The sequence below is a fragment of the Thalia democratica genome, chromosome 6 (genome assembly GCF_965202585.1).
Source record: "Thalia democratica chromosome 6, ktThaDemo2.hap1.1, whole genome shotgun sequence".
Taxonomy (NCBI): domain Eukaryota; kingdom Metazoa; phylum Chordata; class Thaliacea; order Salpida; family Salpidae; genus Thalia; species Thalia democratica.
This window is the reverse complement of record NC_139170.1, coordinates 63,135,307-63,159,355: the sequence shown is the minus strand read 5'-3', so window position 1 is coordinate 63,159,355 and position 24,049 is coordinate 63,135,307. Positions and strand designations below refer to the sequence as shown.

The 24,049-nt window shown below is 24.6% G+C and overlaps 1 protein-coding gene and 2 non-coding genes across 3 annotated transcripts; 1 reads left to right on the top strand and 2 right to left on the bottom strand.

The window, feature by feature from the left end:
- Positions 1-1,378: 1,378 nt before the first annotated feature.
- Positions 1,379-8,327, bottom strand: LOC145839299 (testicular spindle-associated protein SHCBP1L-like). Its single transcript, XM_082946896.1, has 8 exons — positions 8,213-8,327; positions 7,547-7,684; positions 7,129-7,253; positions 6,682-6,782; positions 3,246-3,416; positions 2,713-2,850; positions 2,027-2,153; positions 1,379-1,514 (listed from the first exon to the last, which is right to left on the bottom strand). The coding sequence occupies exons 1-8, from the start codon at positions 8,254-8,256 to the stop codon at positions 1,450-1,452; spliced, it is 909 nt and encodes a 302-aa protein (XP_082803022.1). The 5' UTR covers positions 8,257-8,327; the 3' UTR covers positions 1,379-1,449.
- On the top strand, positions 4,414-4,499 carry Trnai-gau (transfer RNA isoleucine (anticodon GAU)). The gene is given in 2 exon segments: positions 4,414-4,450; positions 4,464-4,499. It is a non-coding gene; the product is annotated as a tRNA-Ile (tRNA).
- Positions 6,111-6,196, bottom strand: Trnay-gua (transfer RNA tyrosine (anticodon GUA)). Its single transcript is given in 2 exon segments — positions 6,111-6,146; positions 6,160-6,196. It is a non-coding gene; the product is annotated as a tRNA-Tyr (tRNA).
- Positions 8,328-24,049: the final 15,722 nt, after the last annotated feature.

Below are 24,049 nucleotides of genomic sequence, written 5' to 3'. Positions count from 1 at the left end.
GTTGAACGAGGCTTTAGCTTAAATTAATATCAACTAACATGGGTTGATATTAATTTGGTAATCAAGTTTGGTATCTAATACATAAGTAATCTTATACAACCTTCCTTTTTTTATTGAATAAAAAAATGAACATAAAGCACAGTAATTTAAGCAAGAAGCAAAAATAAAATTTGATGTCAATACTCGGAGTTGTTTAAGGTTAATCAAGGAAGATTTTTTGACTTAAAGAGTGACAACCCCGCTTAAAAATTATTGTAATAAGAAAAAGACTGGAAGTGTGGTCCGCAAGGTAATACTCAGCTAGGAATGTATTTTAAAAAATGGTCTCCTTCAAAAACTTACAACTAATTTTTAATTTTGATAAATCTTCCAAATTTACCACATTTAGAGTTCAAGTTATAACTTTTTATATTGATCATTAAAACAACTGCTAATTGATCGTAACAAAAACTGTTAAATGAGTGCAAGCGACTGTTGCTAATACAATTGGTCTATAACTTGTAAAATGCTGCCGACCCATGAACCAGAACAGGGATTCCCAAAACTTAAATTAATGCTTTGGAACTTGAATAAGATACTCTGGACTTCATGATAAAAAGCAAAAAAAAGGCTTAGGTGTTTTTAATGGTAATTTTTTGAAAAATATTGTTGGAGAGGTTATAGTTCTTAGAATTTCTTAAAAGCGGGCCTTTTGAAAGAAGTTTGGAACCCTGGACTAAAAAAGAGACTGAAAAAAAAAACAGAAGTTGTTTTGAATTATTAAAAAAACTAGCCTATAAAGTCTAATTGTGTGGCAACTTTGGTGTATATACAAACAGTTTATAGGTTTAAATACAAAAATACAAAACACTTTTCATTGAAATCGTTTATTAATACTAAGAAGTATAAAATGTACACTATTTTATAAAAAAAAAGAAACTGCCAAACCAATTGAAAAACAAAGAACACTAAAAGTAATTGAAACAATAAAAAGCTTGTGCAAACTATGCATATATTTGAGGAAAACATTTCAGCAACAATTTATATGTACACAGTGAAGTTAAAAGCTTCATTTATATGATGTTGTAGGTAGTACTTGAAAGCAATATAAAGAAAATTTGAGTTTTTTAACACAGTTTTGTATAAAAGGCATCTTTTTGGGACTATTTTGAGTTTTTTTGAAAAACTTGAGATTATAATGAGTTTGAATTATTAGTAGCATTTAAATATATACAGAGTTATTAAAAATTAAAATTCTTGAGATTATAAAAAAAAAATATGTAAATAATTATTTTCTTTGAATAAAAAAGAACATTTCAAAATTTTAATAAAACATTTCAAAAATATTAAAAAATATTTTGTGATTTACGAATATATACAGTTTTGTGAGATTAAATAACCTGAATATAAAAAAATTGTCTTAAAAACTTATAGAAATTAAAAGAATAATCGTTAAAAAAATAAGGATTTTTATGCTTTCTCTACGGAGTTGTCTTTGATTTCAATGTTGGCAAACTGCTTCAGGGATTCATCGACTGTAAAAATTTTAATGAAAATAAATTGATTATTTAAAATAAAGTAAAACATCTTTAAAACAAATACAGAAGATAGAAATTGTTTACCAAATGGTGAAAAATATTTTGAAATATATAAGTTACAATTGAGCTTACTGCTTTATTTAATGTTTAAAATTAAAAGTATAATAGTAAGTTATGAATAAACACAACTATATTCTTAATAAGCATAAAACAATAACACAACTGTCAATTAACAGTTTCTTTTTTATTTTACAACTATTCATGAAAACAATATACTTCAGAATTTTTTTTTTAATACTTTGTATTATCTAATCCAGAGAAAGTTCTAACTTTTTTCAAATAACTTCAATAAAAGTGCTTTATTAGCAAGCTAATTTTAATAGTAAAGATATTGTTTAATAAAATAAAGGTTTTTTTACAATTTTTTTTTAATTTAAGCTTGTTTTTAATTTTGAAAACATAATTAAATATCAAATCCTTATATTTTTGAAATAAATACTTAAACAAACTTTTATCAGCAATGATACCGGGATCTCCTTTTTGTTGTTCGTTTTTGTTGGTGATGTTTGCAGAGATCATGTCAACATCACAAGATGTTTTGTTGTTCAGTATTTTCACTATTGGTGGTTGTGAAGTCTGTTTAAATAACATAACTTTACAAATAATCTTTTACTAAAAAGTTGTTTAATATCTTTACTATTGGTGATTGAGAAGTTTGTTTTATAAATTATTTATAATCAACATTAATATTTTTTTTTCCAAATTATTATAGTGAAAATAGCTTAAAGAAGAAAAAAAATTGATTCAATTTCACATATGAAACTCAATTAAAAAATTAGCATCGATTTGTACTTAAGAGATAAGTTTAAAATAAAAGTTTGATAAGCTTAAATTACTTTACAGTTATTTACAAACTAACACTATAAATTATTTAAACTTTGGTCAAATTGTTTACTATCAAAACTTAATTAAATTTATAACTAAAGACATTAACTTAACATTATAAAACATTTTGTTAAATCTATACACTACACTAATTTTTTAAATAAAAATCTAAGTCACACCAGAATTTTGTAGTTTACCAGATTTTTTCATTATTTTTATTTTCAGTGTTTTTAATAAACAAACAGATATGTTTGATTGCTGCAAAAATTATCTTTAATAGTTAAATAGTTTAATATTACAGTACACTTACGTGCAAATGAACGAGTCCCTTCTGTTTATTGAGGTCACCATCAGCAGAAACTTTCTTACCATTCAAATCAATCTTGTTATTTTCAACAGTCAATACGCTTCCTTCATACACTTCCATCACCGATTTCTCTTGGTTGTCCTGTGGATATATGTATTATTTTGTTTGATTATATAGTTTTTTACATTAGAAATTGACCATTAATATCAATATCTCCCTTGTCTGATTGCTTTATGATTTTCCAAAATCATTCTCCTTTTCCTTTTGCATTCATTGATAATTATATGGTCCCTATATCACTTTTTTTTCCTTTATGAGTTAAGCACACATTTATTTTTACCTCCCTTACAAGTATTACCCCCTGTTAGCTAAAACATTTCCCAATGAGGGGGTTATCGTTTGTTTTAGCAAACCCTGCTTAAAGAATCAAAACCTGAGCGTTTAATTTACATATTTTAAAAAGCGCTAAAAGTACATTTAATTCAAAAAACTAATGAATTTATTATATCTACTCGTAACAATCAATTTCAACTCACATTATCAGAGCAGTCAGCATTGTTGTTGATGATGAGCGAATCGCTGATGTTCAATTTACCGTAAACAGTGAAACCAGCGTAATGTCCTGATTGGTCAATTTTCATCACACAGTTACTCACGTGACAATCTCCACCGGTTTTAACTCTGAGTAGTCCTTCCGTGTTCTCGTTCTGTGTGAAAAGTTGGTATCATTATTTTTTATTTGCTTTAAAATATTATGCACTATTATAAGGTCATCTTAGTGCATTGGCTTTTACACATGATTATATTTTCAGAAAATTTTTAGTTAAGTATAACTTATTAGGATTTTTTTTTGATCGACTGTTGTCATATTGCTACCACAACTTAAAATACTTTTTACTTGGTACTTAATACACTTTTTTTGTTAAACAGGTCATAATGTGTATGTTTGTAAAGTTTGCACTATCTTACAAAATTTACTTTATTTTGCATTGACATTTAGTGTAAATAGCACTGAAGCAATTCCTAAAAAGCTACGGATAAAAAGTTTTTATATATTAAACATGTTAATTTTATATGTATTTATGAACAACAATTCTCAATAAACTACTCGTCCAAAGTTTATTGACTCTAGCTAAATATTTGTAGTTTAATTCTTTAAACTTCAATTTTACAATTTCCAATAAAGTATATTATATATTTATACAAATATAGCTTATGTAAATTATCATAATCTTCAATACTTTGTATATTTTGAACTATATACAGTATGTTAAATAAACTACAAGATATGCTTATATATTAGGTTTTATTCACTATTCAACCCCATTATATACTGTAAAGGTTTTTATTTTATAATTATTTGTATAACTATACTTGTTTAAAAAAGCATGTCAGATTATAAATACATGACGTAATTTCTACTATTTATAGCATATCTTGTGAAATAATGTAAGGAGGAAATAACTTTTAGACATAAAAAATATATTCAAAAAATTTATATTTTAAACAAAATTATAACTTTTAGGCTTGGCAGAATTTTTTATTTCAAAAAACTACAAACTTAATAAGCATTAGCTTAAAATACCGATTAAGTTTGTAAAATTATTTTCTCAACTTAGCTAATTAGAAGGTATAACTTTCAATTAGATAAACACCTGCATAGCTTACCAATACAATTAACTCCACAAAATGCAGCCATCAAAACCTTCGATAGCTCAGTTGGTAGAGCGGTGGACTGATGTATGATGTTAGAAATCCATGGGTCGCTGGTTCGACTCCGGCTCGAAGGACTTTTTTTATGTATTAAAATAGCCTACATATGATAGGTCATAGGGGGAGTGAACATTATTTTTACAGAAGTTAACATTGAACCGGTTACATGACAATTCAAATTCGGACAACTCAAATTCCGACAATTCAAATTCTTAAAAAAAATTTAAAAGACTATATCTCAATAAGTGGTATAAATTTGAAAAAAATAAAAAATACATATGTAGATCTTATAAGTATCTACAAGCAACTTTTTGATTTTTGCAAAATCTTAAATATTTTTCAAGTTTTTTAAAAACTACTAAAAATAACTTTTTTTTTACTTTATTTAAGCCATATCTCAAAAATAGTTAACCTTTTGTAAAAAGAAAAAATGGTTCGTAGATATTAATAAGAACTACATACGTATTTTTTATATTTGACAAATATGCATTACTTTTTTAGTTGTTGCCTTTTCATATTTTCTTAAGAGTTTAAATTGTCCGAATTCGAATTATCCGAATTTGAATAGTCGTGACCCCATTGAACCCTATTAAAAGCTTTATTTCACAAAACATATTTATAAATAATAAAAAGTTTAACTAAATCAGTTTAGTAAAAAGTTTTGATAGAAACGTATTGAGAATAATTAATTTTTATATTTATAAACACAAATTTATGAGTCCATTTGTATCTCAAAAACTAACTTTAAAAAACGGTACAAAAATAATAATAAAATCCCAGTTTAGTTACTTTACACAAAGTTTAAAAACCTAAATGTATATTTTGCTGACAGTGTGAAATAAATATACAACTAATTCTGAAAACTAACATATGTATTTAGTTCATATACTTATAAAATGTTTAACATATGCTCTTAATTTTTTTCAGTAACATTTTTTATTTTAAACATTACTATTCAATGTTTATACAGATTTATAATAAAAAGCAAACTTCGTATATGTAAAGCTTCTTTAAAAAAAATTACTTTTTAATACAGTAAAAAAAACTACATAAACATATAAGTTATTTCAATTTTTATATACTTCTAGTATAAATGAAACTAACTGGTTTAAAAACATATAATATAAAATAAAGTTTATAAATATTATTTTAACCTTTTAGTTAATTTTTTTTAATTAATTAGAATAATTAATAAATATAAAGTCGTAAACGAGGTAAGACACTCTTTAACAAGTTGTTAAATATGTTTAAATCAGCTAGCAGTTATATTTGTACCGTTTTATAAAGTTAGTCTTTGAGATACAAATGGACTCAGAAATTTGTGTAAATAAATATATTAATTGAATATTCTTTATTAATATTCTTTTATTAAATATTCTATAAACTAATAAGTTATCTTTCCCATTAACAACCCAGTTGAAGTGTGTTGATTCGTGGACACACAGAAACATATGCTGGTACAATAAAGGAAGATTACTGTACAATTTGTTGTTATAAATTAAATATTCTCCATACGCTGGTATTAAAACTTTTTACTAAACTGACATATTTTAACTTTTTATTATTTATAAAGATATTTTGTGGAATTAAGCATTTAAATAAGGTTCCAATGTTAACTTCTGTAAAAATAATGTTTGATCTCCCTATGGCCTATTATATGTAGGCTTTTCTATTACATAAAAAAAAAGTCCTTCGAGCCGGAGTCGAACCAGCGACCTATGGATTTCTATCTTCATGCTACAGTCCACCGCTCTACCAACTGAGCTATCGAAGGTTGTGATTGAATGCATTATATTGCGTTTATATAGTTTGCAGCTATGCATTTGTTTCTTGGTTGATAGTAATACCTTCTAATTAGCTAAGTTGACAAAATAACTTTACTAACTTCATAAGTTTTTAGAAACTTTTTCTATTTTTAAGAAACTTTTTTTTAAATATTTGACTTTCAAATGGTAAAATTTAAAAGAGAATGTTAAAGTGAAACAATTTTTTTAACAAAATTGCTATTTAGCTTATTTTGTCTTAATTTTCAGCAAACTTACAAACAAAATTTAGTATATTAAAAAAAAATATTTATAGCACTTAATTTACAAAGAATTTAAAAAAAAAAACATAAATAACTATTATGTTAACAATATTGGGTTATACTTGTTTTTGAAACTTCAATTTTTATCTGTTTATGTTTTTATTTGTGTATACTTATCATATTATTTTCTTTCAAATACAAGGTTAATATAAAATTATACAATTTTTACTGACTTGAACAAAAGTGAGGTTTTCAAACTTGATATTTTCAGCGCAAACATTAACAAACAGATCATCACACATAACAGCTTCAATAACTATTTCGTCTCTGTTGCCTTTGCCAGTATAATAGAATATTGGTAATGAAAATTTATTCAAGCTTATTTTTTGATTTGTTATAGTGAAAAAAGTTAAGCAGAATAGATACAGTTTTATCTTACATTTATTAGACTAAAACCTTAGAATATTTTTTTTAATTTTTTTTAGAATTTCTGTATTCAACATTTTAACTTAAAAAAAATTAAATATTTATGCTAACATTAAGTTACCAGAAACACAAAAAATGTTTTATCATTTTATTTCAATCAGTTTCAATATTTTGTTACAAAAATTATAATCTTTTTTAAATATTTGTATTTTTTATCACACAACACTCTTAATAGATGTTAACAAACATCAAACCTTGAATAGTGAGATTTTTTTCTGTTAACTCATGAAAACCTTCACCCTTGTATTTACCAGGATAAATACAAACAACATCTCCTTGGTGGCAATCTTTAAATGCTGATGCGGGTGTGTTGTGTTGTCTATAAATATAAAATAAAATAAGTTAAATTAATACTTTTCTATCAGTATCCATAAGGTTTAAAGTTTATTTGATAAACAAAATAACTTTTATAACTATCAAGAAATGTGAGTATATCTTTAAACTAAGACATTATTTGAAAGTTTTCTATGATAAAGTAAAACAAAATCAAAATGTTATCAAAATTTATCAACAGATGTACCAAAACATACAGACAAAAACTAAAAAGAAATCAAAAGTGCACTATTATAGTACTATAATATTCAAAATAACACCGAAACAAATGTAACAAACTTGATATTAGTATCATCAGGGAAATCTCTGACCATTTTAGGTGTGAAGTTATTGCAAACAATATGGGTTATTTTGCTACCGTCCTCTCTTATTCCGTTGCTTTTTCTCAATACTCGAGGAAAACATGGCCCGTCAGCTCTGAGGAGAAATACAAAATTTATTTATTTTATTTAGTAACAATACCAAAATTACATAGGATTAGTTGTTTAACATATAATTATTTTTTCACTAACAAACATTTCACTACTTAGATTCAATGGTTTGTAAACCTTATGCTATATTATGATATTTGAGGTGTCCAATAGCTTTGAAAAGTTTTAAAAACAAAATAGTACAAATTGAGATGAGGTAACTTTAGTATATTTAATTTCAACCAACTAATCCCTTGAAACCTTGTTTTTTATATCTTTTGGTTAATATTTAAGAGCTTTAACTTCATTTAAATTAAAACAAAAACTAAATAAAGTTTAAAAAAAAATTAGAATATGCAACAAACTTAAAATGTCAAATTAATTACAAACTTAATAATTTCTAAAGATATTTCAATATTACTACTTGGATAACTTTTAATCATTTTGAACATTAAATTGTCGCTGATATTTTTTTGCTGTTTTAGAAGTTTTTAGGTGTTATACACGTTAAAATAGACGTATACAATATTGTTACCTCAATTGAAGAGTCTCCCATATTTGTAGCAGCCCGCTGAGCATGAGAACTTCGTAATACCTCTTCCAACATTCAACAGCTTCGCTATTCGATGGTTCACCTTCTCTTTGTATGTGTGCCGGTAAAGTTTGTATATTATAAGTACAAAATTCTCATACAACTCTATACATTACCAGTTGGTAAAGTAGAACTATAAAATTGAAATATAAAGCTAGAATATAATTTACTTGCCAGTTTATTATTAAAAAAGTTAGTTTTATTAATTTGTAATAATGCTAATTTTCTAAACTTAGAAAGTTAATTCTATTTAATTTATTTTATTAAAACATACACAATATTTAGAGAGATTTTTTTTCTACAGCAAACAATAAACTACATTAACTGTTCGTATAGTATAAGTATAATTACGCTATAAAAAAAAAACTGACAACAGCATATAAAAGTTAATTAATATATTACACGGTTTTGCAAAGTTATTTATTTTAAGTGGATGGAAAAATTTACAATATAGTTTTGCTAAATTTTTTAACTTAACCAGGAAAAATAGAAGGCTAAACTTAAAGTTGTTACAAAAAGGTCGACTAGCAAACAAAAAACGTTTCAGCTATACAAATTAACTTTTAGTTAGAGAATGGGGGCAGTTTGCTAATCAAGTGGTCCTGTTATTACGTCATAAACAATTAAGTTTTGATAAACAATTGCCACTTGAGCATATTGGTAAGAATAAACTGTTAGGCGCGTGTTATAATTGTGGCAAAGTTTTGAAAAAAAGTTTTAACTTTTGTGGTTGTGATATAATTGGTTTAGTGGCTATATAACTTCAACACGAAAATGTTGTGCTTTATGAATAAATTTCAAGGCAACTCATTGCACTGGATATTATTTTTTAACCTTTCTTTACCATTAATAGTTATATTTTTACTGAATTAATAATTGCAGTAAAAATAAACCATATAATAATTGGCTATACGACTAGATAGTTTTAAGGTTATTTTTTATCGTTTAGTTTTAAGGCAATATATCGCACTAAACTATAAATTTATTTTAAATTATTTGTGGGCTATCATAACCTTTTTTGTGTTTTTTAAAATATTACTTTTAATTTGGGGATCTTTAAAAATTATTTCAATTAATCTATTTAAGTATCTGTCTTAATTAATAACCTTTTACCAACTAATGCATAATATACCTTTGTTGAGTACAACATATTTTTTTTTTCCGAATTTTTAGATGTTTGAACAATAGTGCTTTTAAAATAAACACATTTAAAACTTTAATTGACATAAATTATTTAGGAATTACTCACACCACAACTTTTTATATATCAAGAAGACATATATTGATCCATACTTTCAACATTACCTTCAATTTTTACTTTTTTTATATTTTTAAGTTAAAATTGATCTAAGGCGTTTTAGGTTTAGTTTACGGGACTTTTAGAATTTAGCTTATTTAAAAAAAAATACTTTTTTAAACTTAAAAAAACTAAACTTTAAATTAAGTTAATTATTTTTATTCAAAATATATTACAATTTAAAACTGTTACTTTAATTTGAATGTTTTAAAACTTTATTATAATTCTCTGTAATAAATATACTTTATTCTAAAATATATACACTAAATAGAACGTGACTAGCCTTAAGTAAATATTAAACTTTTATTTATCAAGTTTAAACAAGTTTTTACATGAAATTCGAGAATTTTTTTTTGAAATACATCATACTGTACATAACAAAATATTGTTGATGACAGTTACTTATTTTGGTTTTAATGTATAATATAATGTAAAGTTGGTTGTATTTAAGGTAAAGTACACATAAAGTTTATACAAAGCAGAGTTTAAACAAACATAAGTTTTCTGGTAATTTTGGGAAAGTTATGATAAAGCAAAACGTTTTTGTTTATTTATGGATTAATTGCTAGCACACCTTAAACAGCTGTCTGGAGTTTAAATAAATCAAAATATATTATATTTGCTTATATTTTATTATTAGATTAAATTACAAAAAAAAAAACATAGAATTTTAATATTCGAATAATAACGAAAATAACTTACAACATTGTGAACAGTTTTTAATGATATAACTAAAAAACAAAATGTTTTAATTTTTACCCTAAATACAATATATAAACTTAATCTCTTGTTAAAAGTACTTTGCTTAGCTTAAAATTTCTTCCAATTTTACAACTAGTGAAAGATAAACATTTTTGAGGAAAATTACATTAAAAAAATTGCAGTCCTTACTTTTGTATTAAAAGTTTTTCAAAAAAAAGTTTAAGTCAGCCTAAGTTACCAAAAACTAGCCAAGTTACATCAAACTAGTGATAGACTGAGTTGTCTAAGTTCATTAGAATCTTTTTTAATACTTTGTGTTAGCCAAATACAGATAAAAATTACAGTTAATAAAGTTTAAATACCTATAATTCAAAAATAAATAAAAATTAAAAATATATATAATTAGTATTGCGAATACTTATTCAAGTACAAAAAAAAGTTTTTAAGATATTAATATTTAAAGTTACTAAAATTAGCTAGATATTTGAGATAAAAATTAAAACTAGCTTAAGTTTTTAAAAAATTTTAAACTAGCTCAAGTTATTCTGAATAAGTGGTAACCATGTAATAATGACTATATCTCAAAAATTAATTAAACTTTTTATGTTTTATTAAGACTGCTTTATAGTTCATACTTAAAGTTTTAATTTATACACCAGTATTTTTTGACCCTTATTTTATGTTCTCATTTTTTTAATTAGATTGTAATTTAGTAAATTATATATATATTTAATATTTGTTTATTTAATTTAAACCTGGTAACCAATGGAATTGGCAAAACATTATCAATGATATCATAATGTAGATGCAATCTTGATTTCAAATAACCATTAAATTTATATAATTATTATAAGTTATTCTAACCTGGTAACCAATAGAATTGGTAGAACACCATCAATGATATCATAATGTAGTTGAAGTCTTGATTTCAGATATGCATCAAATCAGTATAAGTTATTATAACCTGGTAACTAATGGATTTGGTAGAACACCATCGATGATATCATAGTGTAGTTGAAGTCTTGGTTTCAAAAAAGCATCAAATTTATTATCCGAATAATCTTCTTCGTCCCAATCCCTTCTTATGTGCTTTTAGAAGAATCTATGAAAAAAAGTTATAACATTTTCATTTAAGTATACCAGAATTAATAAATATTTTACAAATGTAAGATGTAAGCAAGCAGTTTTATAGTTAAATATTTACTGGGTTGCCAATGGTTTTTTCAAAAAATTTCCAGGCTTTTGAAAGTAGTAATTTATTATTCTGTTTTTGGTATATAATCAAATTTAAGATGTTATACAGTATTACAAAATTAAAAAATTACTGTAATGCTATTTTAAATGCTTTTTTTAATAAAAAAGTTCTCAATATTACAAAAAAAAAATTTTGCATTTATGATAGTTCTTTCATATGTAGTCTAACTTTCATATTTTAAGTTTTAAATTCCACACTTTTCAGGTCTTAAGTAATTTCTTAAGTAATTTCTTCTAAATTGGCCTCATGTACAAAGGAAACTTTCGGTTATCGATTCGTACACCACAGTACACCACGTTTAACTCGTGTTTTACAATTGTTTTTAAAGCAAGGTTGTTAGAGTTCACGAAAAAATGTACTTAATAAAAGCTCGTTATTTTTTAAATTATAACATAAAAAGTAACTGTTTAGCAATTATTTTTAGAAAAAAGTGGTATTAAGCTTTAAACTGTTTGTATTGCGACTTTTTATTATCTTAGAAATTAGTTTGAATCTTTCAAAAACTAAATGAGTTTTAACACTGCGTATAATTTTTAATAATAAAAATATCATTGCATATACGATTTGAGTAGTCATTTTATCCATTAAAAGTGAAAGCTTTGTTTGCGATTTGAATATATTATTACAGTATTTAATTTGTTTTGAAGTATTTAAAAACTACTAAACAAGCATATAAAAGCCTAAACATATATTATAAGTAAACTGAGACCAGTTTCGTCCTTATTTTCAAATGTGTAATGTTGATTATTAAACAACAAAAAAAATGCTCATAGGTGAACGAAAAAAAAACCGTTTGGTTATCAATTTGCACATCACGGATACCTTCTAACGTCTTGTTAATGATATTTTCTGGAAAATATTCAAATAAAACAAGTTAATTCAAAAAAAAAAAGATTTAGAGCATAAGTTTTCTAATAGAAAAAATCAAGTAAGCTAAAATAAGCAGCCAAGAATAAAAATATTTAATAAAAAAAGAAGAAAACGTATAAGAGCTCTGTACACAATCGTCAGTTTACTTTTATATGTTTCTTACAGATAAAATGTTTTATACTATTTAAATACTCTGTTTTTTATTCACAAATCATATTTTTTGTCGCTGAATAGTCTATAATTATTTTGTAATTTAAAGTTTTTATTTTAATTACATAAAACAATGATTTTATCCATTTATTATCTCATTTTGTTTTACTCAGTACTAAACATCTGTTGGTATATACGAGTTAAAAAAAACGTTTTGAGTAAATAAGAAAATAAAGCATCTTTATTCACTTAAAATAGTCGAACTTACATCAACTAGAGAAAATATTATTAGAGCATATTTTATTAATTTCATTCAGAATAATGTACTTCGACTACAAAAACAACACTATTAAAACAATAAAATTTTAATAGAAATAATTTCAAAATAAAAAACGACACTGCCGTCGATAATTCTAAAAGTTTTTTCGCACATAAGTATACGATTCTGTAGATTTGCAGAAACGTACTAAGCTACGTCTATGGTGTGAATTAATACTTTAACACTTGAGATCTAATCGATTAAACTAAAGACTCGTTATCTACTACTAATCTAACTTAATAAAAAAAACTGACAATTTAAAATTGAAATTTGGGATTGTTACTAAGATGCATGCACAAATTATGTTTTAGCATAGTTTATACTTATAAGAAGTTTTATATCTAGGATTTATACTTAGGATCTTTACATGGTGTTATGATATTCGTTTCATAAAAAAATTCTTGGATTTACTTAATTATGCGTTGACTTTAGCCAAACTTTCGTTTTATACATTATTTAAAGTAAATATTTATAAAATAAAATTTCAAGATTTATGGTATAAATATGCTAGTAGAAAATAAATTTTTGATTCATTTAGATTTGTTAATTTTTTGCTGATTACCTGGGACCTGGTGTACGAAAAAACTTTTAGGTTTTCGAGTCATACACCAGAATACAGTATCAAGTCATGTTCAGGACATATAAAACAAGTTAATGGACATTATTTTCAAATAATTCTCAATTTTATTTAAGTTTTGACTTGTATCATTACTTCAATTAAATTTGTTATAAAATTAGCACGACTATAAACTTTTTATTCACGTATGAATTTATAATCGTTGTATGTGCAGCATTATAGTTTTATTAAAAGTTCATGCATAAATAAGTTTTTTAATAACACTTTAATTAAAAAAAAAAATGCTAAGCGCAGTATACTGTTTTGTTGTACTTGACAAAGTCGTATTTTATGAAAAGGAAACCTATTAGTGATTAAAGTGTTTAAAAGCGATAATTTTTTTAATAATACAAGTGTTCAATTTATAATTATTTACTGCTTTAAAAATTACGTCACATAATTTTTATTACATAACTTAATAAAATAGTATGTAGTTTGTTATAAAAAAACAGTGTAATATTGATAAAGTAATATGATTAACATATATAGGTTAGTAGATTATTTAGAGTAAAAAAAAGAATATTGAATAATAAACAAATTGTTTTTTAAAGTTGCTGTAAATGTTTATAATGTACCCTTTATACTAAGTTTGCTTTAATAATGGTTATAAAAGCTGTATTACACAACTGTCTGAGTAACAGATCAAGATTTAGTTTTTATTGAGGGATTTTTGAGTTATAAATATATAAACTTCTATACAACGATTTTAGTTTGATTGAAAAAATAATTAGCTTATGTATTAAAATTAATGTCAAAACTGAGATATCAATATATTTCGTTATCCTTAAATAGATAGAAAATTAGTATCTAACCAGCTTATAGAAAAAATTTTTATTTTTTTTTGTCATTTGACAGATCAGTTTTTGTCCTTAATGATTAATTTTTTTTTCAATATGAAAATATTTGTTATCCTAATCACAAGTTTTAAAAATATAAGTAGTTGATAAAATACTTTTTATTAGTAAGGGAAAATAAGGACATAATAGTAGTTTTAGCCTTCACAAATGTCAGTTTATTAATTTAATAAAGTGCAACAAAATAATCAAGTGAAAAAAAAATTTAATTTCACTGTAAATAATAACTTGTTAAAAGGGTTTTAAGCAACGATGTCTAAAAAAGTTTTAAAATTAATTTTTTCAAGACTGAAACTTTTAAAAACATGATCAAATGTATTCTTTTGGCAGAAAAGAATAAACAAATGGTTGTTAATAGTGTACTAAACTTTATTTATTGTTATCACATTGATAAAAAATTATTACTATTTGCTATAGTAAGTATTACTATACTAACCATTTGTCAAAGAATATAACATATCAGAAAGTCTTTTCAACTACTAAAAGTAATCTTTAATGTAAATTTTGTTAACTTTGTTCTTTTTTAAAAAAATTAACTATACTAGTGGCGACAGTAACTTTCAAGTTATTCTTGAAGAGGCACAATGTTAATGAGTTGACAAGGTTTAAAAAGTCTTTAGCTATTGTTTTTAATATGAGAAATAAAAGTATATAAACATAATTTAGTAACACTTGAATTAAATTCAAACATCAAACTGATGACATATACACGATTCTAGCATTAAAGAATATCTAAATGTACTATTTATATACAAAGTTTAATTCATCGTGTGTTATGTAATTCATAAAGTCTACTTAAAAATTACAAATTTAAAAATTTATTCAGAAAGGATAACTCAGAAATATGAAATTTTCCTTTACAAACTTTATTGAACCAAAATGTTCAAACTAATATTAAAGAACTGTTAAATTCATGTTTATATTCAGCAAAAAACAGTCATGCACATACATTAAGATTTTAATTTGGTTTTTGAGTTTTTACTAACCTTAATAGTAATTTAGTTTTAGACTAGATATAAGTTTATAAATAAAAATCTTAATATCTTTACCATCATAAAAATAAACAGTTTTGTTTACTATAATGTTTTCATAGCATTACACACAAATTTAAATTTCTTATTTTCTTATTATTGCAGTTAAATTATTTTATTGCAGCTGTACTAGAAATTTCTGATAGAATGTTTTCTACAAAAAATTGCTCTTTCTGTACATATATTGCTCAAGAGAATTTTGAAAGTGCGAATGAACGGGATATAAAAAACATTTCTGATTGGATTTACAACTCTAATGATATTCTAGATGAAAGGCATTATGAAATTTAAAAAATTTTTGACATTTACAGCGATTCTGCTACATTTAGTCACTGTCTAGCCCAGGGGTCGGCAGGCAGTTGGTGCTCGCGGGCCAAATTTCAAGTTTCCAAAATCTTCGTGGGCCGCAGTTTTAGTTTTAGTGATATTTGAATAATTTTTTGATTTTAGTTTTAATCACATTAAAGAAACTTTTACTTTTGTTCACTTTATTAATTTAAATGATATATAGCTACACATAGAATGCCTATTTTAATCATAAATATTTATTGGAGTAACATTTATATTGACGAATATACTTAAGTCTTAATTAATTGTGAACTTTTTTAACATAATTAGTGTTCAAATACTCTAATAAAGTAACTTATTAGTAATTAATTAGCTTTTAACAGGGTTTCAACTTTAAAAAAGTGCAAAAACTTGCAATTAATCAAGCTCAGATACCTAACTAAAATATCATCAGTATATAAAGTACACAATGTATAAGTAGACCAGAAAAAATTACAATTAGTAAACTACACTACAGTCATAAAAACTGTTTTGAGAATTCGAATATTTATTTAAAGTGTTTGAAATATTACCTAAATTTCTTTTAAATGTCTTAAACAGATTTAACCTAGTTTGAATTTTTCAAAGTTTTAAACTAGACTGTTTGTTAGGCAACCCTTTTTAAAATAAGTGACAAAATAAAGAAATAACGAAGTTTATTAACAGTGAATTAAATATATAGCAAAAATAATATCATAAGTCAGCTTGAATGGACAATTACGTTTGTTAGACATTTTTAACAAAAGTTTCAAAATTAGTTAAGCCATTAATAAAGTAGAAAAACTTAACTTTTTATTGAACATTATAGCAATTCTTTATCTGCAATAAAGATGTTGTATTTAAAGAGTAAGTGTGAACTTTAAAACGAGCTATAAAATTTTAAAAAAGTTAGTTAGGAGTTATTGCGAGAAACAAAAAAAAACAAATAGCTATAGTCAGTTTCAACAAAGCAAATGATTATGTTCAGTAACTACAGACCGATCAGAAAAACTGTTAAGGCAAGTTATAAAGTAGCAAAAATAATTACTAAAAAGAAGATACCGTTTAGAATTAAAAACTTTTCTAAGAATTTATGTTGGTGGTAGTAAAACATTTTTTGTTTATTTCTTCAATGACAACAAGAAGTCATGTTTAGTAAATCTCTGAAGATTATAAAGCAGCATAAATCAAATTAGAACTTTAATCAATCTGTTAAGATGAGATAACTGGTACAATAGATATTGCTCATCTGAAAGTTTTTATTAGAGGTGTTTTTACTGACTTTGATTTTTATAAAAGTTTCGAGGTTTAGTTCCAATGCACAACAATAGGTGAAGGCGTTTTAAAAGCAAAGATGCAATGCACTTACATAAAGTTTTTGAAAGTTTAATTTTCTGCTTCTCTTTTTTGGTACAAAATTAAATTACATGTAATAAAAAAACTGTCTTAGTTAATTTAGAAATACTAAATAGATACTGTTAAGCTACTTTTAATGTGTTTAAAAAAAGTATTTATATAGTAATTTTTTGTGTCAAATCGAAATTTCATTACTTTACTTGTAAAAACTGTTCAAAGTTACAATTTTTTCACAAATTCTCAAATTTAAGATTTTTCCAGAGTTTTAAGCATAAGTTTTCAAATTCCAAGCTTTTCCGGGATTCAAGTTTTTTAGCAATACTAATTGTTCACACCTATATGTATACAATTATATAAATAATATTTCAAATTTTATCAGCTGCAAGACCTATAACATATATTATAATTCAAATCAAAACTGTAAGTTCAACAAAACATACATCATACATTTAATTTACCACTCATAAAGCAAAAAAGCCAGCCTAAATGACCAAAAACTAGCCTAATACTTTAGTATACAAAGATTTATTCAGACCAAAAACTGAAAAAATGACTAAATTGACTTGATATTTGAAATCTACAGATAGTCATAGTATAAGTGTGTGGCAATGTTTAGTTGTTTATTTGCCATCCCTAAATTTAGTTTGTATTAAATAGGTAGTTCAAAAAAACAGTAACTGTGTACATTAATGCATAAAAATTAAATGAGTTTTTCAAAAAAAAACATTGTATAAAAAATGAAAATGTATAGCCACCAAAAATATTTTAATTTATATCATGTATTGTTTTGAATGTGTCTTTACACACCTAGATACTACATGTATAAACAATAATTTTGGAAAATTATTAATTAACTAAAATTAATCTAATTTAAAATTAAATAAAACGTGATTTAAAATGGGAACCTTTTTTTTCTAACCCGCGATCATTTCAAACCCGATCAAATCCGAGAACCGCTTACCAACCAAGGGTTAGGGGTAACATTGATGGTAAAACATAAATTAGTATTAAATAAAAATAAAACAAAAGTATTAGTAAATAAAGGAATAAATAAAGAAAGTTAAAAATTTTTCGAGTGGGAATTGTGCACGGCTGGGAAATGATCGCGAGTGGGAATTGTCAGTATGCCGATTAAAACATAAGCATCTTTGTACATTTGTGTGCATAGGAATTAATTTAAAGTGCTGAAAAGTCTTATAAAAAATCAAAACGTGTAAAAATCAAAAAAAAATAAACCTTTTTTATTACTAATATGATATTTTAAATATTTTTGAGCACACTAAAATATAACTTTTATTAATCAAACATCTTTAAAAGAAGCTTAGTTTTAAAAAACATGTAAAAAGTACCTAAACTTGCTGTTGTAAGAAAAAATTTATAATGAAACTGAGAAAAAACCTGGTGGAATGCTAATCAGTCTTTTTTACATGTTTAAGCTGATACTGTAAAGTTTTTAATTGTTTTAAAATGTTAAACAGAGACTTAAAACGAAATTAATAAAATTAAACAAAAAAAAAAGATTAAATGTTTATTGATCTGCGGGCCACATTTACATGCTCGCGGGCCACAAAATTTTCTTCCGCGGGCCGCATTCAATTCAAAAAATAAACGCGCTCGCGGGCCGCAGATTTAACATTCGAGGGTCGCATTTGGCCCGCGGGCCGCAGTTTGCCGACCCCTGGTCTAGCTGTTGCTCACGGAACTTAATTTATCAACATTGAGTCAATTTTAAGTAATGGTTTTGAAATCGAAAGAAATATATCTGATTCACTAGGAAAAGTAACGTACTTTACGGACACTTTTTTCAAAACGACTTTGTATAGCCGTAATGAAAGAAATTTGAATGTGAATTCTGTAGGCTTAAAAATTGTTGTTTTCTCTGCTTCATTCCAAAGTCAGAGTTGAAAAAAGAATGCAGCAAAACTAAAATAACTAAAACATATCGTAGTCTGAATAACAAGTTAGTAGTTGACGATAGTGGAAGAAACTGGCACTTTTTAAACAAAAACAAAACAGTAGACCAAAAAAAAACTGTTCTCCGATGATCTGTTTAATGAGCTTGCTTTTGCCGGAGAACAGCCCATTCCTAAATTTTTGATTATAACAATACAGTGGGACAAAAAATGTAAAATGTAGCTTAAATTTTACAAAATAATTTTATATAGTTTTATATTACTATTGTGACTTCATGCAAAGATTGTTTATACTGTACTTTATTTTATATCTTTATAACAGTTTTGAAAATATATATAATGCTGTAGTTAAACAACAGAGTCCTGAACAATCTTTTCAGTTGTGTATATTGAGCTAATTACTTAGTTGATTGTTAGTATTGTCGTCTGTTAGTTGTATATGTTAGAAATAAAACATTTAAAATTTAAAAGATTTTTTTATTAGACTTTTTGTTAATATATAAGTATTTTTTATTTATAATTTATAACTACAAATTATGTACATGTAAATCAAAGTATTTTAATTAAAAAAAACTTGTCATTTTATGAAGTTTTTAATAATTAATTACGAAAAATGACTTTAACCTCAATTCATATTTAAGGTAAGTAGCTGTTTCATTTCAGTTATTGAAATTGTAATTTTAAATATTCCAATTAAATGCTTACAACCATTGGTCTTTTTATTAAAAAAAAATTTAAACCGTTTATCATCCCTTGTTACCTTTTGTACACCAAAAACATCTAGACAAGGTTTTATAGGAAATTTAAATTGAGAATATAAAAATATTTCAGATTAAGTAGACACGAAAACACAATTAAAGTACCAAAAGCTCTAAGGATACCGTTTTAACATTTTAATAGTTAATTAAAACTTTTAAACTAAAATTTCAAATAAAAAAACTTTTGAGTAGTAAGAAACAAAAATAGTTGTAAAATATTTTATGTACAAGTTTTTAGCAGAAAATCAACATAAAACGGTTTGACATGTAAATTGAGCAGTTTAAACAAACTTTTTTAATAAATATAGATCTAGAATTAAAATGTTTTTGAAATATTGCAAAGAAAATTTTATAAAACAAATCAACTAGCGTATTTAGAAATATAGACTTGTATAGAGTTTATATAAAACAGGCATAAAGATTGCAAGGTACGAGGTTTAAAACATTTTTGCGTCATTTGGGGATTTTAAACTAAAAAATTGTGGTTATTTTGATTTTATATTACTTTTTCAAAAATTTAGACTAAAACTCTATATTATTCGTTAATTTTTTAGTTTTTCATTTAAAATAGAGTTTAGTCTAATGTATTACGTCATAATAACTACATGCAAGTATACTAAATAACCAATTTAAATAGAAACCCAGGTCTTTTTAAACTAAATAAAAATAAATTATAACTATGACGTCCCTAATTATAAAAATAAAACATGTTTGATACTTATAAAACTTAGTAACCAAAAGAGAACACTACGTATGTCATACAAACTAAATATAACTCAAAACATTATAGATTTTTGGAAAAACATTTTTTCAGTAATACAAAATGATTTAGTACATAACACTGTCGTCGCCTCGTATTTTTCTTAGGTAGTTTACAAATTTGCACGAGTGGACAAACTTGCACTGTTTTTTTTTTTTTTTTTTGCGATAACATTTTTTAATTTTAATTATTATTTTTCTTTTACTATCACTGTTGCCCCTAACCCTTAATCTTGTTTGGTAACTTTTTGTTTTGTTACATTCTAACCATATGCCCTGCTGAAATTGTAACCTACAGGTCTAGAATGGTTATGAGGTATAAAGGACATATTAGGGATGATTTGGAAAAACTAAAAATTATGTTATTGTTAATGCACTAATTAAAACTAATGAATTGTGTGAGAACTAGTTAATTCTAAACTTGATGAATCGGCTTATATTAAATGTTATAAGGTTGTCGTGGCAAAATCTATATAAATAAAAATATCCTAAGAGTAAGTACTGTTAATGTTAATAGTTTTATAAAATTCCAAAACTAACAAAAATAGTTAAAAGACTGATTTAAATTTAGAAAATTGTATGTGCTACATTTACTTTTAAAACGAATGAACACACAACAAAACATTTATTACTACTTTGTTACGACAAACAGTAACTTAGATGATATAGTTATGTTACAGCAAAGTTTAAATGAGTAAAATACACATGACAACTTATTACTAATTTTAAAGTTACTTTGAAAAAATTATTAATTATTTGTTACAGTTAATTTCAAAACGATCAAATAAGGCACACTACAAGTAATTACTATTTTTCAAGCCACTAAACAAAAATTACAAGAAAACCACTAAATCTTTGACAGCGACTGTAAAACTTGGGGTAGAACCCGGAGATAAACCAAAACTTACGTTGGATTCGACTTTGACAAAGAAAATCAGATAACTCGTTCCGATTGTAGTTTGGTGGCTGATAAATTACTTGAACTTGAGCTAAAAAACGAAGAAACGATTAGAAAATAACAAAATCGAACTCAAAGGATGAAGCAGATAATGTAGCGAATGGTAAAGGACGCAACAACAAGTTATCATTTTATACGCAACAGATTATATTTACTAGCACTACAAGAGGAGCAGAAAATAATTCTTTTATCAAATAAAGTTCTTAAAAATAATTATAACACGAACAAAAAAAGTATAAGGTGTTTTATTTTTGTTTTAGTGTAAATAAAAGAGAGTATTAATGAGAGACTTTTTTTAGAGAAAATAAGATTTCTAATGTTCACATCAAGTTAATTCAACCATACTTATTTAAAACAATAAGAAAATGTTCAGTAAAGAAAACTATAATGATAATTTTTGGATTAACATTACTTTTTGTAAATAATAAGTTGTCTTATACAGTAACCTTCCGCTTATTTACGCACATTGTGTCTACAGAAATAATGCATAAAGATACGAGAGATCGTAAAGATACGAGAGGTACCAAATTTACTTACTGTAATGGCTGTTTTTTGATATTGCTTCTAAGTAAAAGCAGACTAGGGACTTTACCACTTTTAACAACTTGTTTATACTTTATTTATAAATATAAGAAAAAAAGATAAAACTATACATATATTTTAAAAAAAAGAAATTTATAAAAATAATAATAGTTGTAGAAAACTTTTACTAATTTTAATAATAAGTAGATTTTATTTTTATCTTTATTTATATGTGACTTATTTAATATTTAACATATATATTATATTCTACTTTACTCATTCAATTTATAGTTAAGTACTTGTTTATGACTAAGAAATCGAGTGGTGTCTACATTGAAATTTGTTTCTATAGCCTTTTACAAAAGTATGCATTTGGTGCTGTAATGGATTTCTTCTTTTGAACAAAAATATATAAAATAAAAGAAAAATGTTTAATACAAATTATTTATGATACTTCAACCTTTTTTTAATTTGACCTTTGCCCACATAAGGATAAACTTGTCTTGCATTGTTTTAATCTATTAATGGATTATTTGAGTAGAAATGAAATTTAATACCAGAAGAGTCTGAGAAATTATTATTTTTTATTTATTTAAAGGTTTAAAAGGAGGGTGTTAAAACACCTAAGCTATATAGGTCAAACAATAGAGTACATTTATTAAATATCACTGCTACTTTTTGCTACAAAGTTTCATTGAATTTATTTTTTGGATGTTTATTCAGATATAGGGCAAGAGTGCTGTTTTACTTATTTGTGTTTTAAACTCTCATTATTTCATTATACATAGGTTTTTCACTTATCCGGGCACGCTGGGTAAGATTTTTCTGTAAACTCGTCCGGATAACCAAAACTCCTCATAAGAACAAAAAATCAATGTTTCCATATAATGGTATAACTGCTGCATATAATGCAATGTATAATAAAACTGTTATGGTAAAAACAAACAAATAATAATTGTGAATAATATTTATTAGTTTTGTTAGATATAAGAATTTTTATTAGTTTAATTCTTAATTTCTTAGAGTTTTTGAAAAATTTATAGTTCAAATAAGTTAAATTATGAAGTATTTTACATTTAAATAATCTTCAAATTTTATTTATTCAAAATTGTTTATAAAAGTAGTATGTATTTTTAAAGTAGTGTTGCTGTAATAGTTTTTTGTAATTCTTTTACATAATAGTCACCTCACCTAAATTTTATTGGTTTCTAGATTTATATTAAGTAGTCTCAAACAGAATTTAGTTTTAATTTGATAATAATTAAATAAAATAAGATCTAGTTATAATGAGCACTACCAATGAACTAAGTGACCACAGTACATACCTTATTACATAAGCCAAAAAAAATTAATAAAAAATAGCTCTAAAGAAACTTTAGTTAATTTTTACCAAGTTGTTTTCACTATTTAACCAAAAGTTACCATAAACTTAATTTTAAACTAACTCTAAATGTGTACTTTTGAAAACCTGGAGAAAATTTTCAAAAAACAATGGCCAAACCTGTTTTTTATTTTTTTGAAATGTTTTTACTTTTATACACTTTAAACACCCAGTTTTTTATTAGCTTCCCTGGATAGTTGTAACTCAAAAAAAAACATTATAGATAAACTTTAAAAATTTTTATCTAGTTGAGTAACACACTTGTTAATATTTAGGACTTTACCGTTTTTTATCAAATGTACTTTTTTAAGAATAAATTTAGTGGTAGTGATCAATCAGTAAAAGTGATTTTTTTCTCTATTACAAATAAACAGTTTTTATTGTTCCTTTTAGAATAAACTAAATCTGCATATTTTCATTGAAAAAATTGAAAACTTAATAATTCAATGAGTTTATAGAGGACAACATTTTTACTTAAAGGACTCTTTTGTTATCATTTATTTTCAAAAATGTTGAAACATACATTAAGGTTTGGTTAAAGTTTAAAACTTTTGAAATAAAAAGTACAAGTAAACATTTAAAACTAATTAGAATACAGCTACAAACACTATTTATTATTCTATATTAAGGATTTAAATACTGATGTTTGTTATTTAAGTATAAGACGTTCAATAAATTACTTGTATCAAAAACAAGATTAGTTTTTATATTTCCATAATGTTTCTTAGTGTGT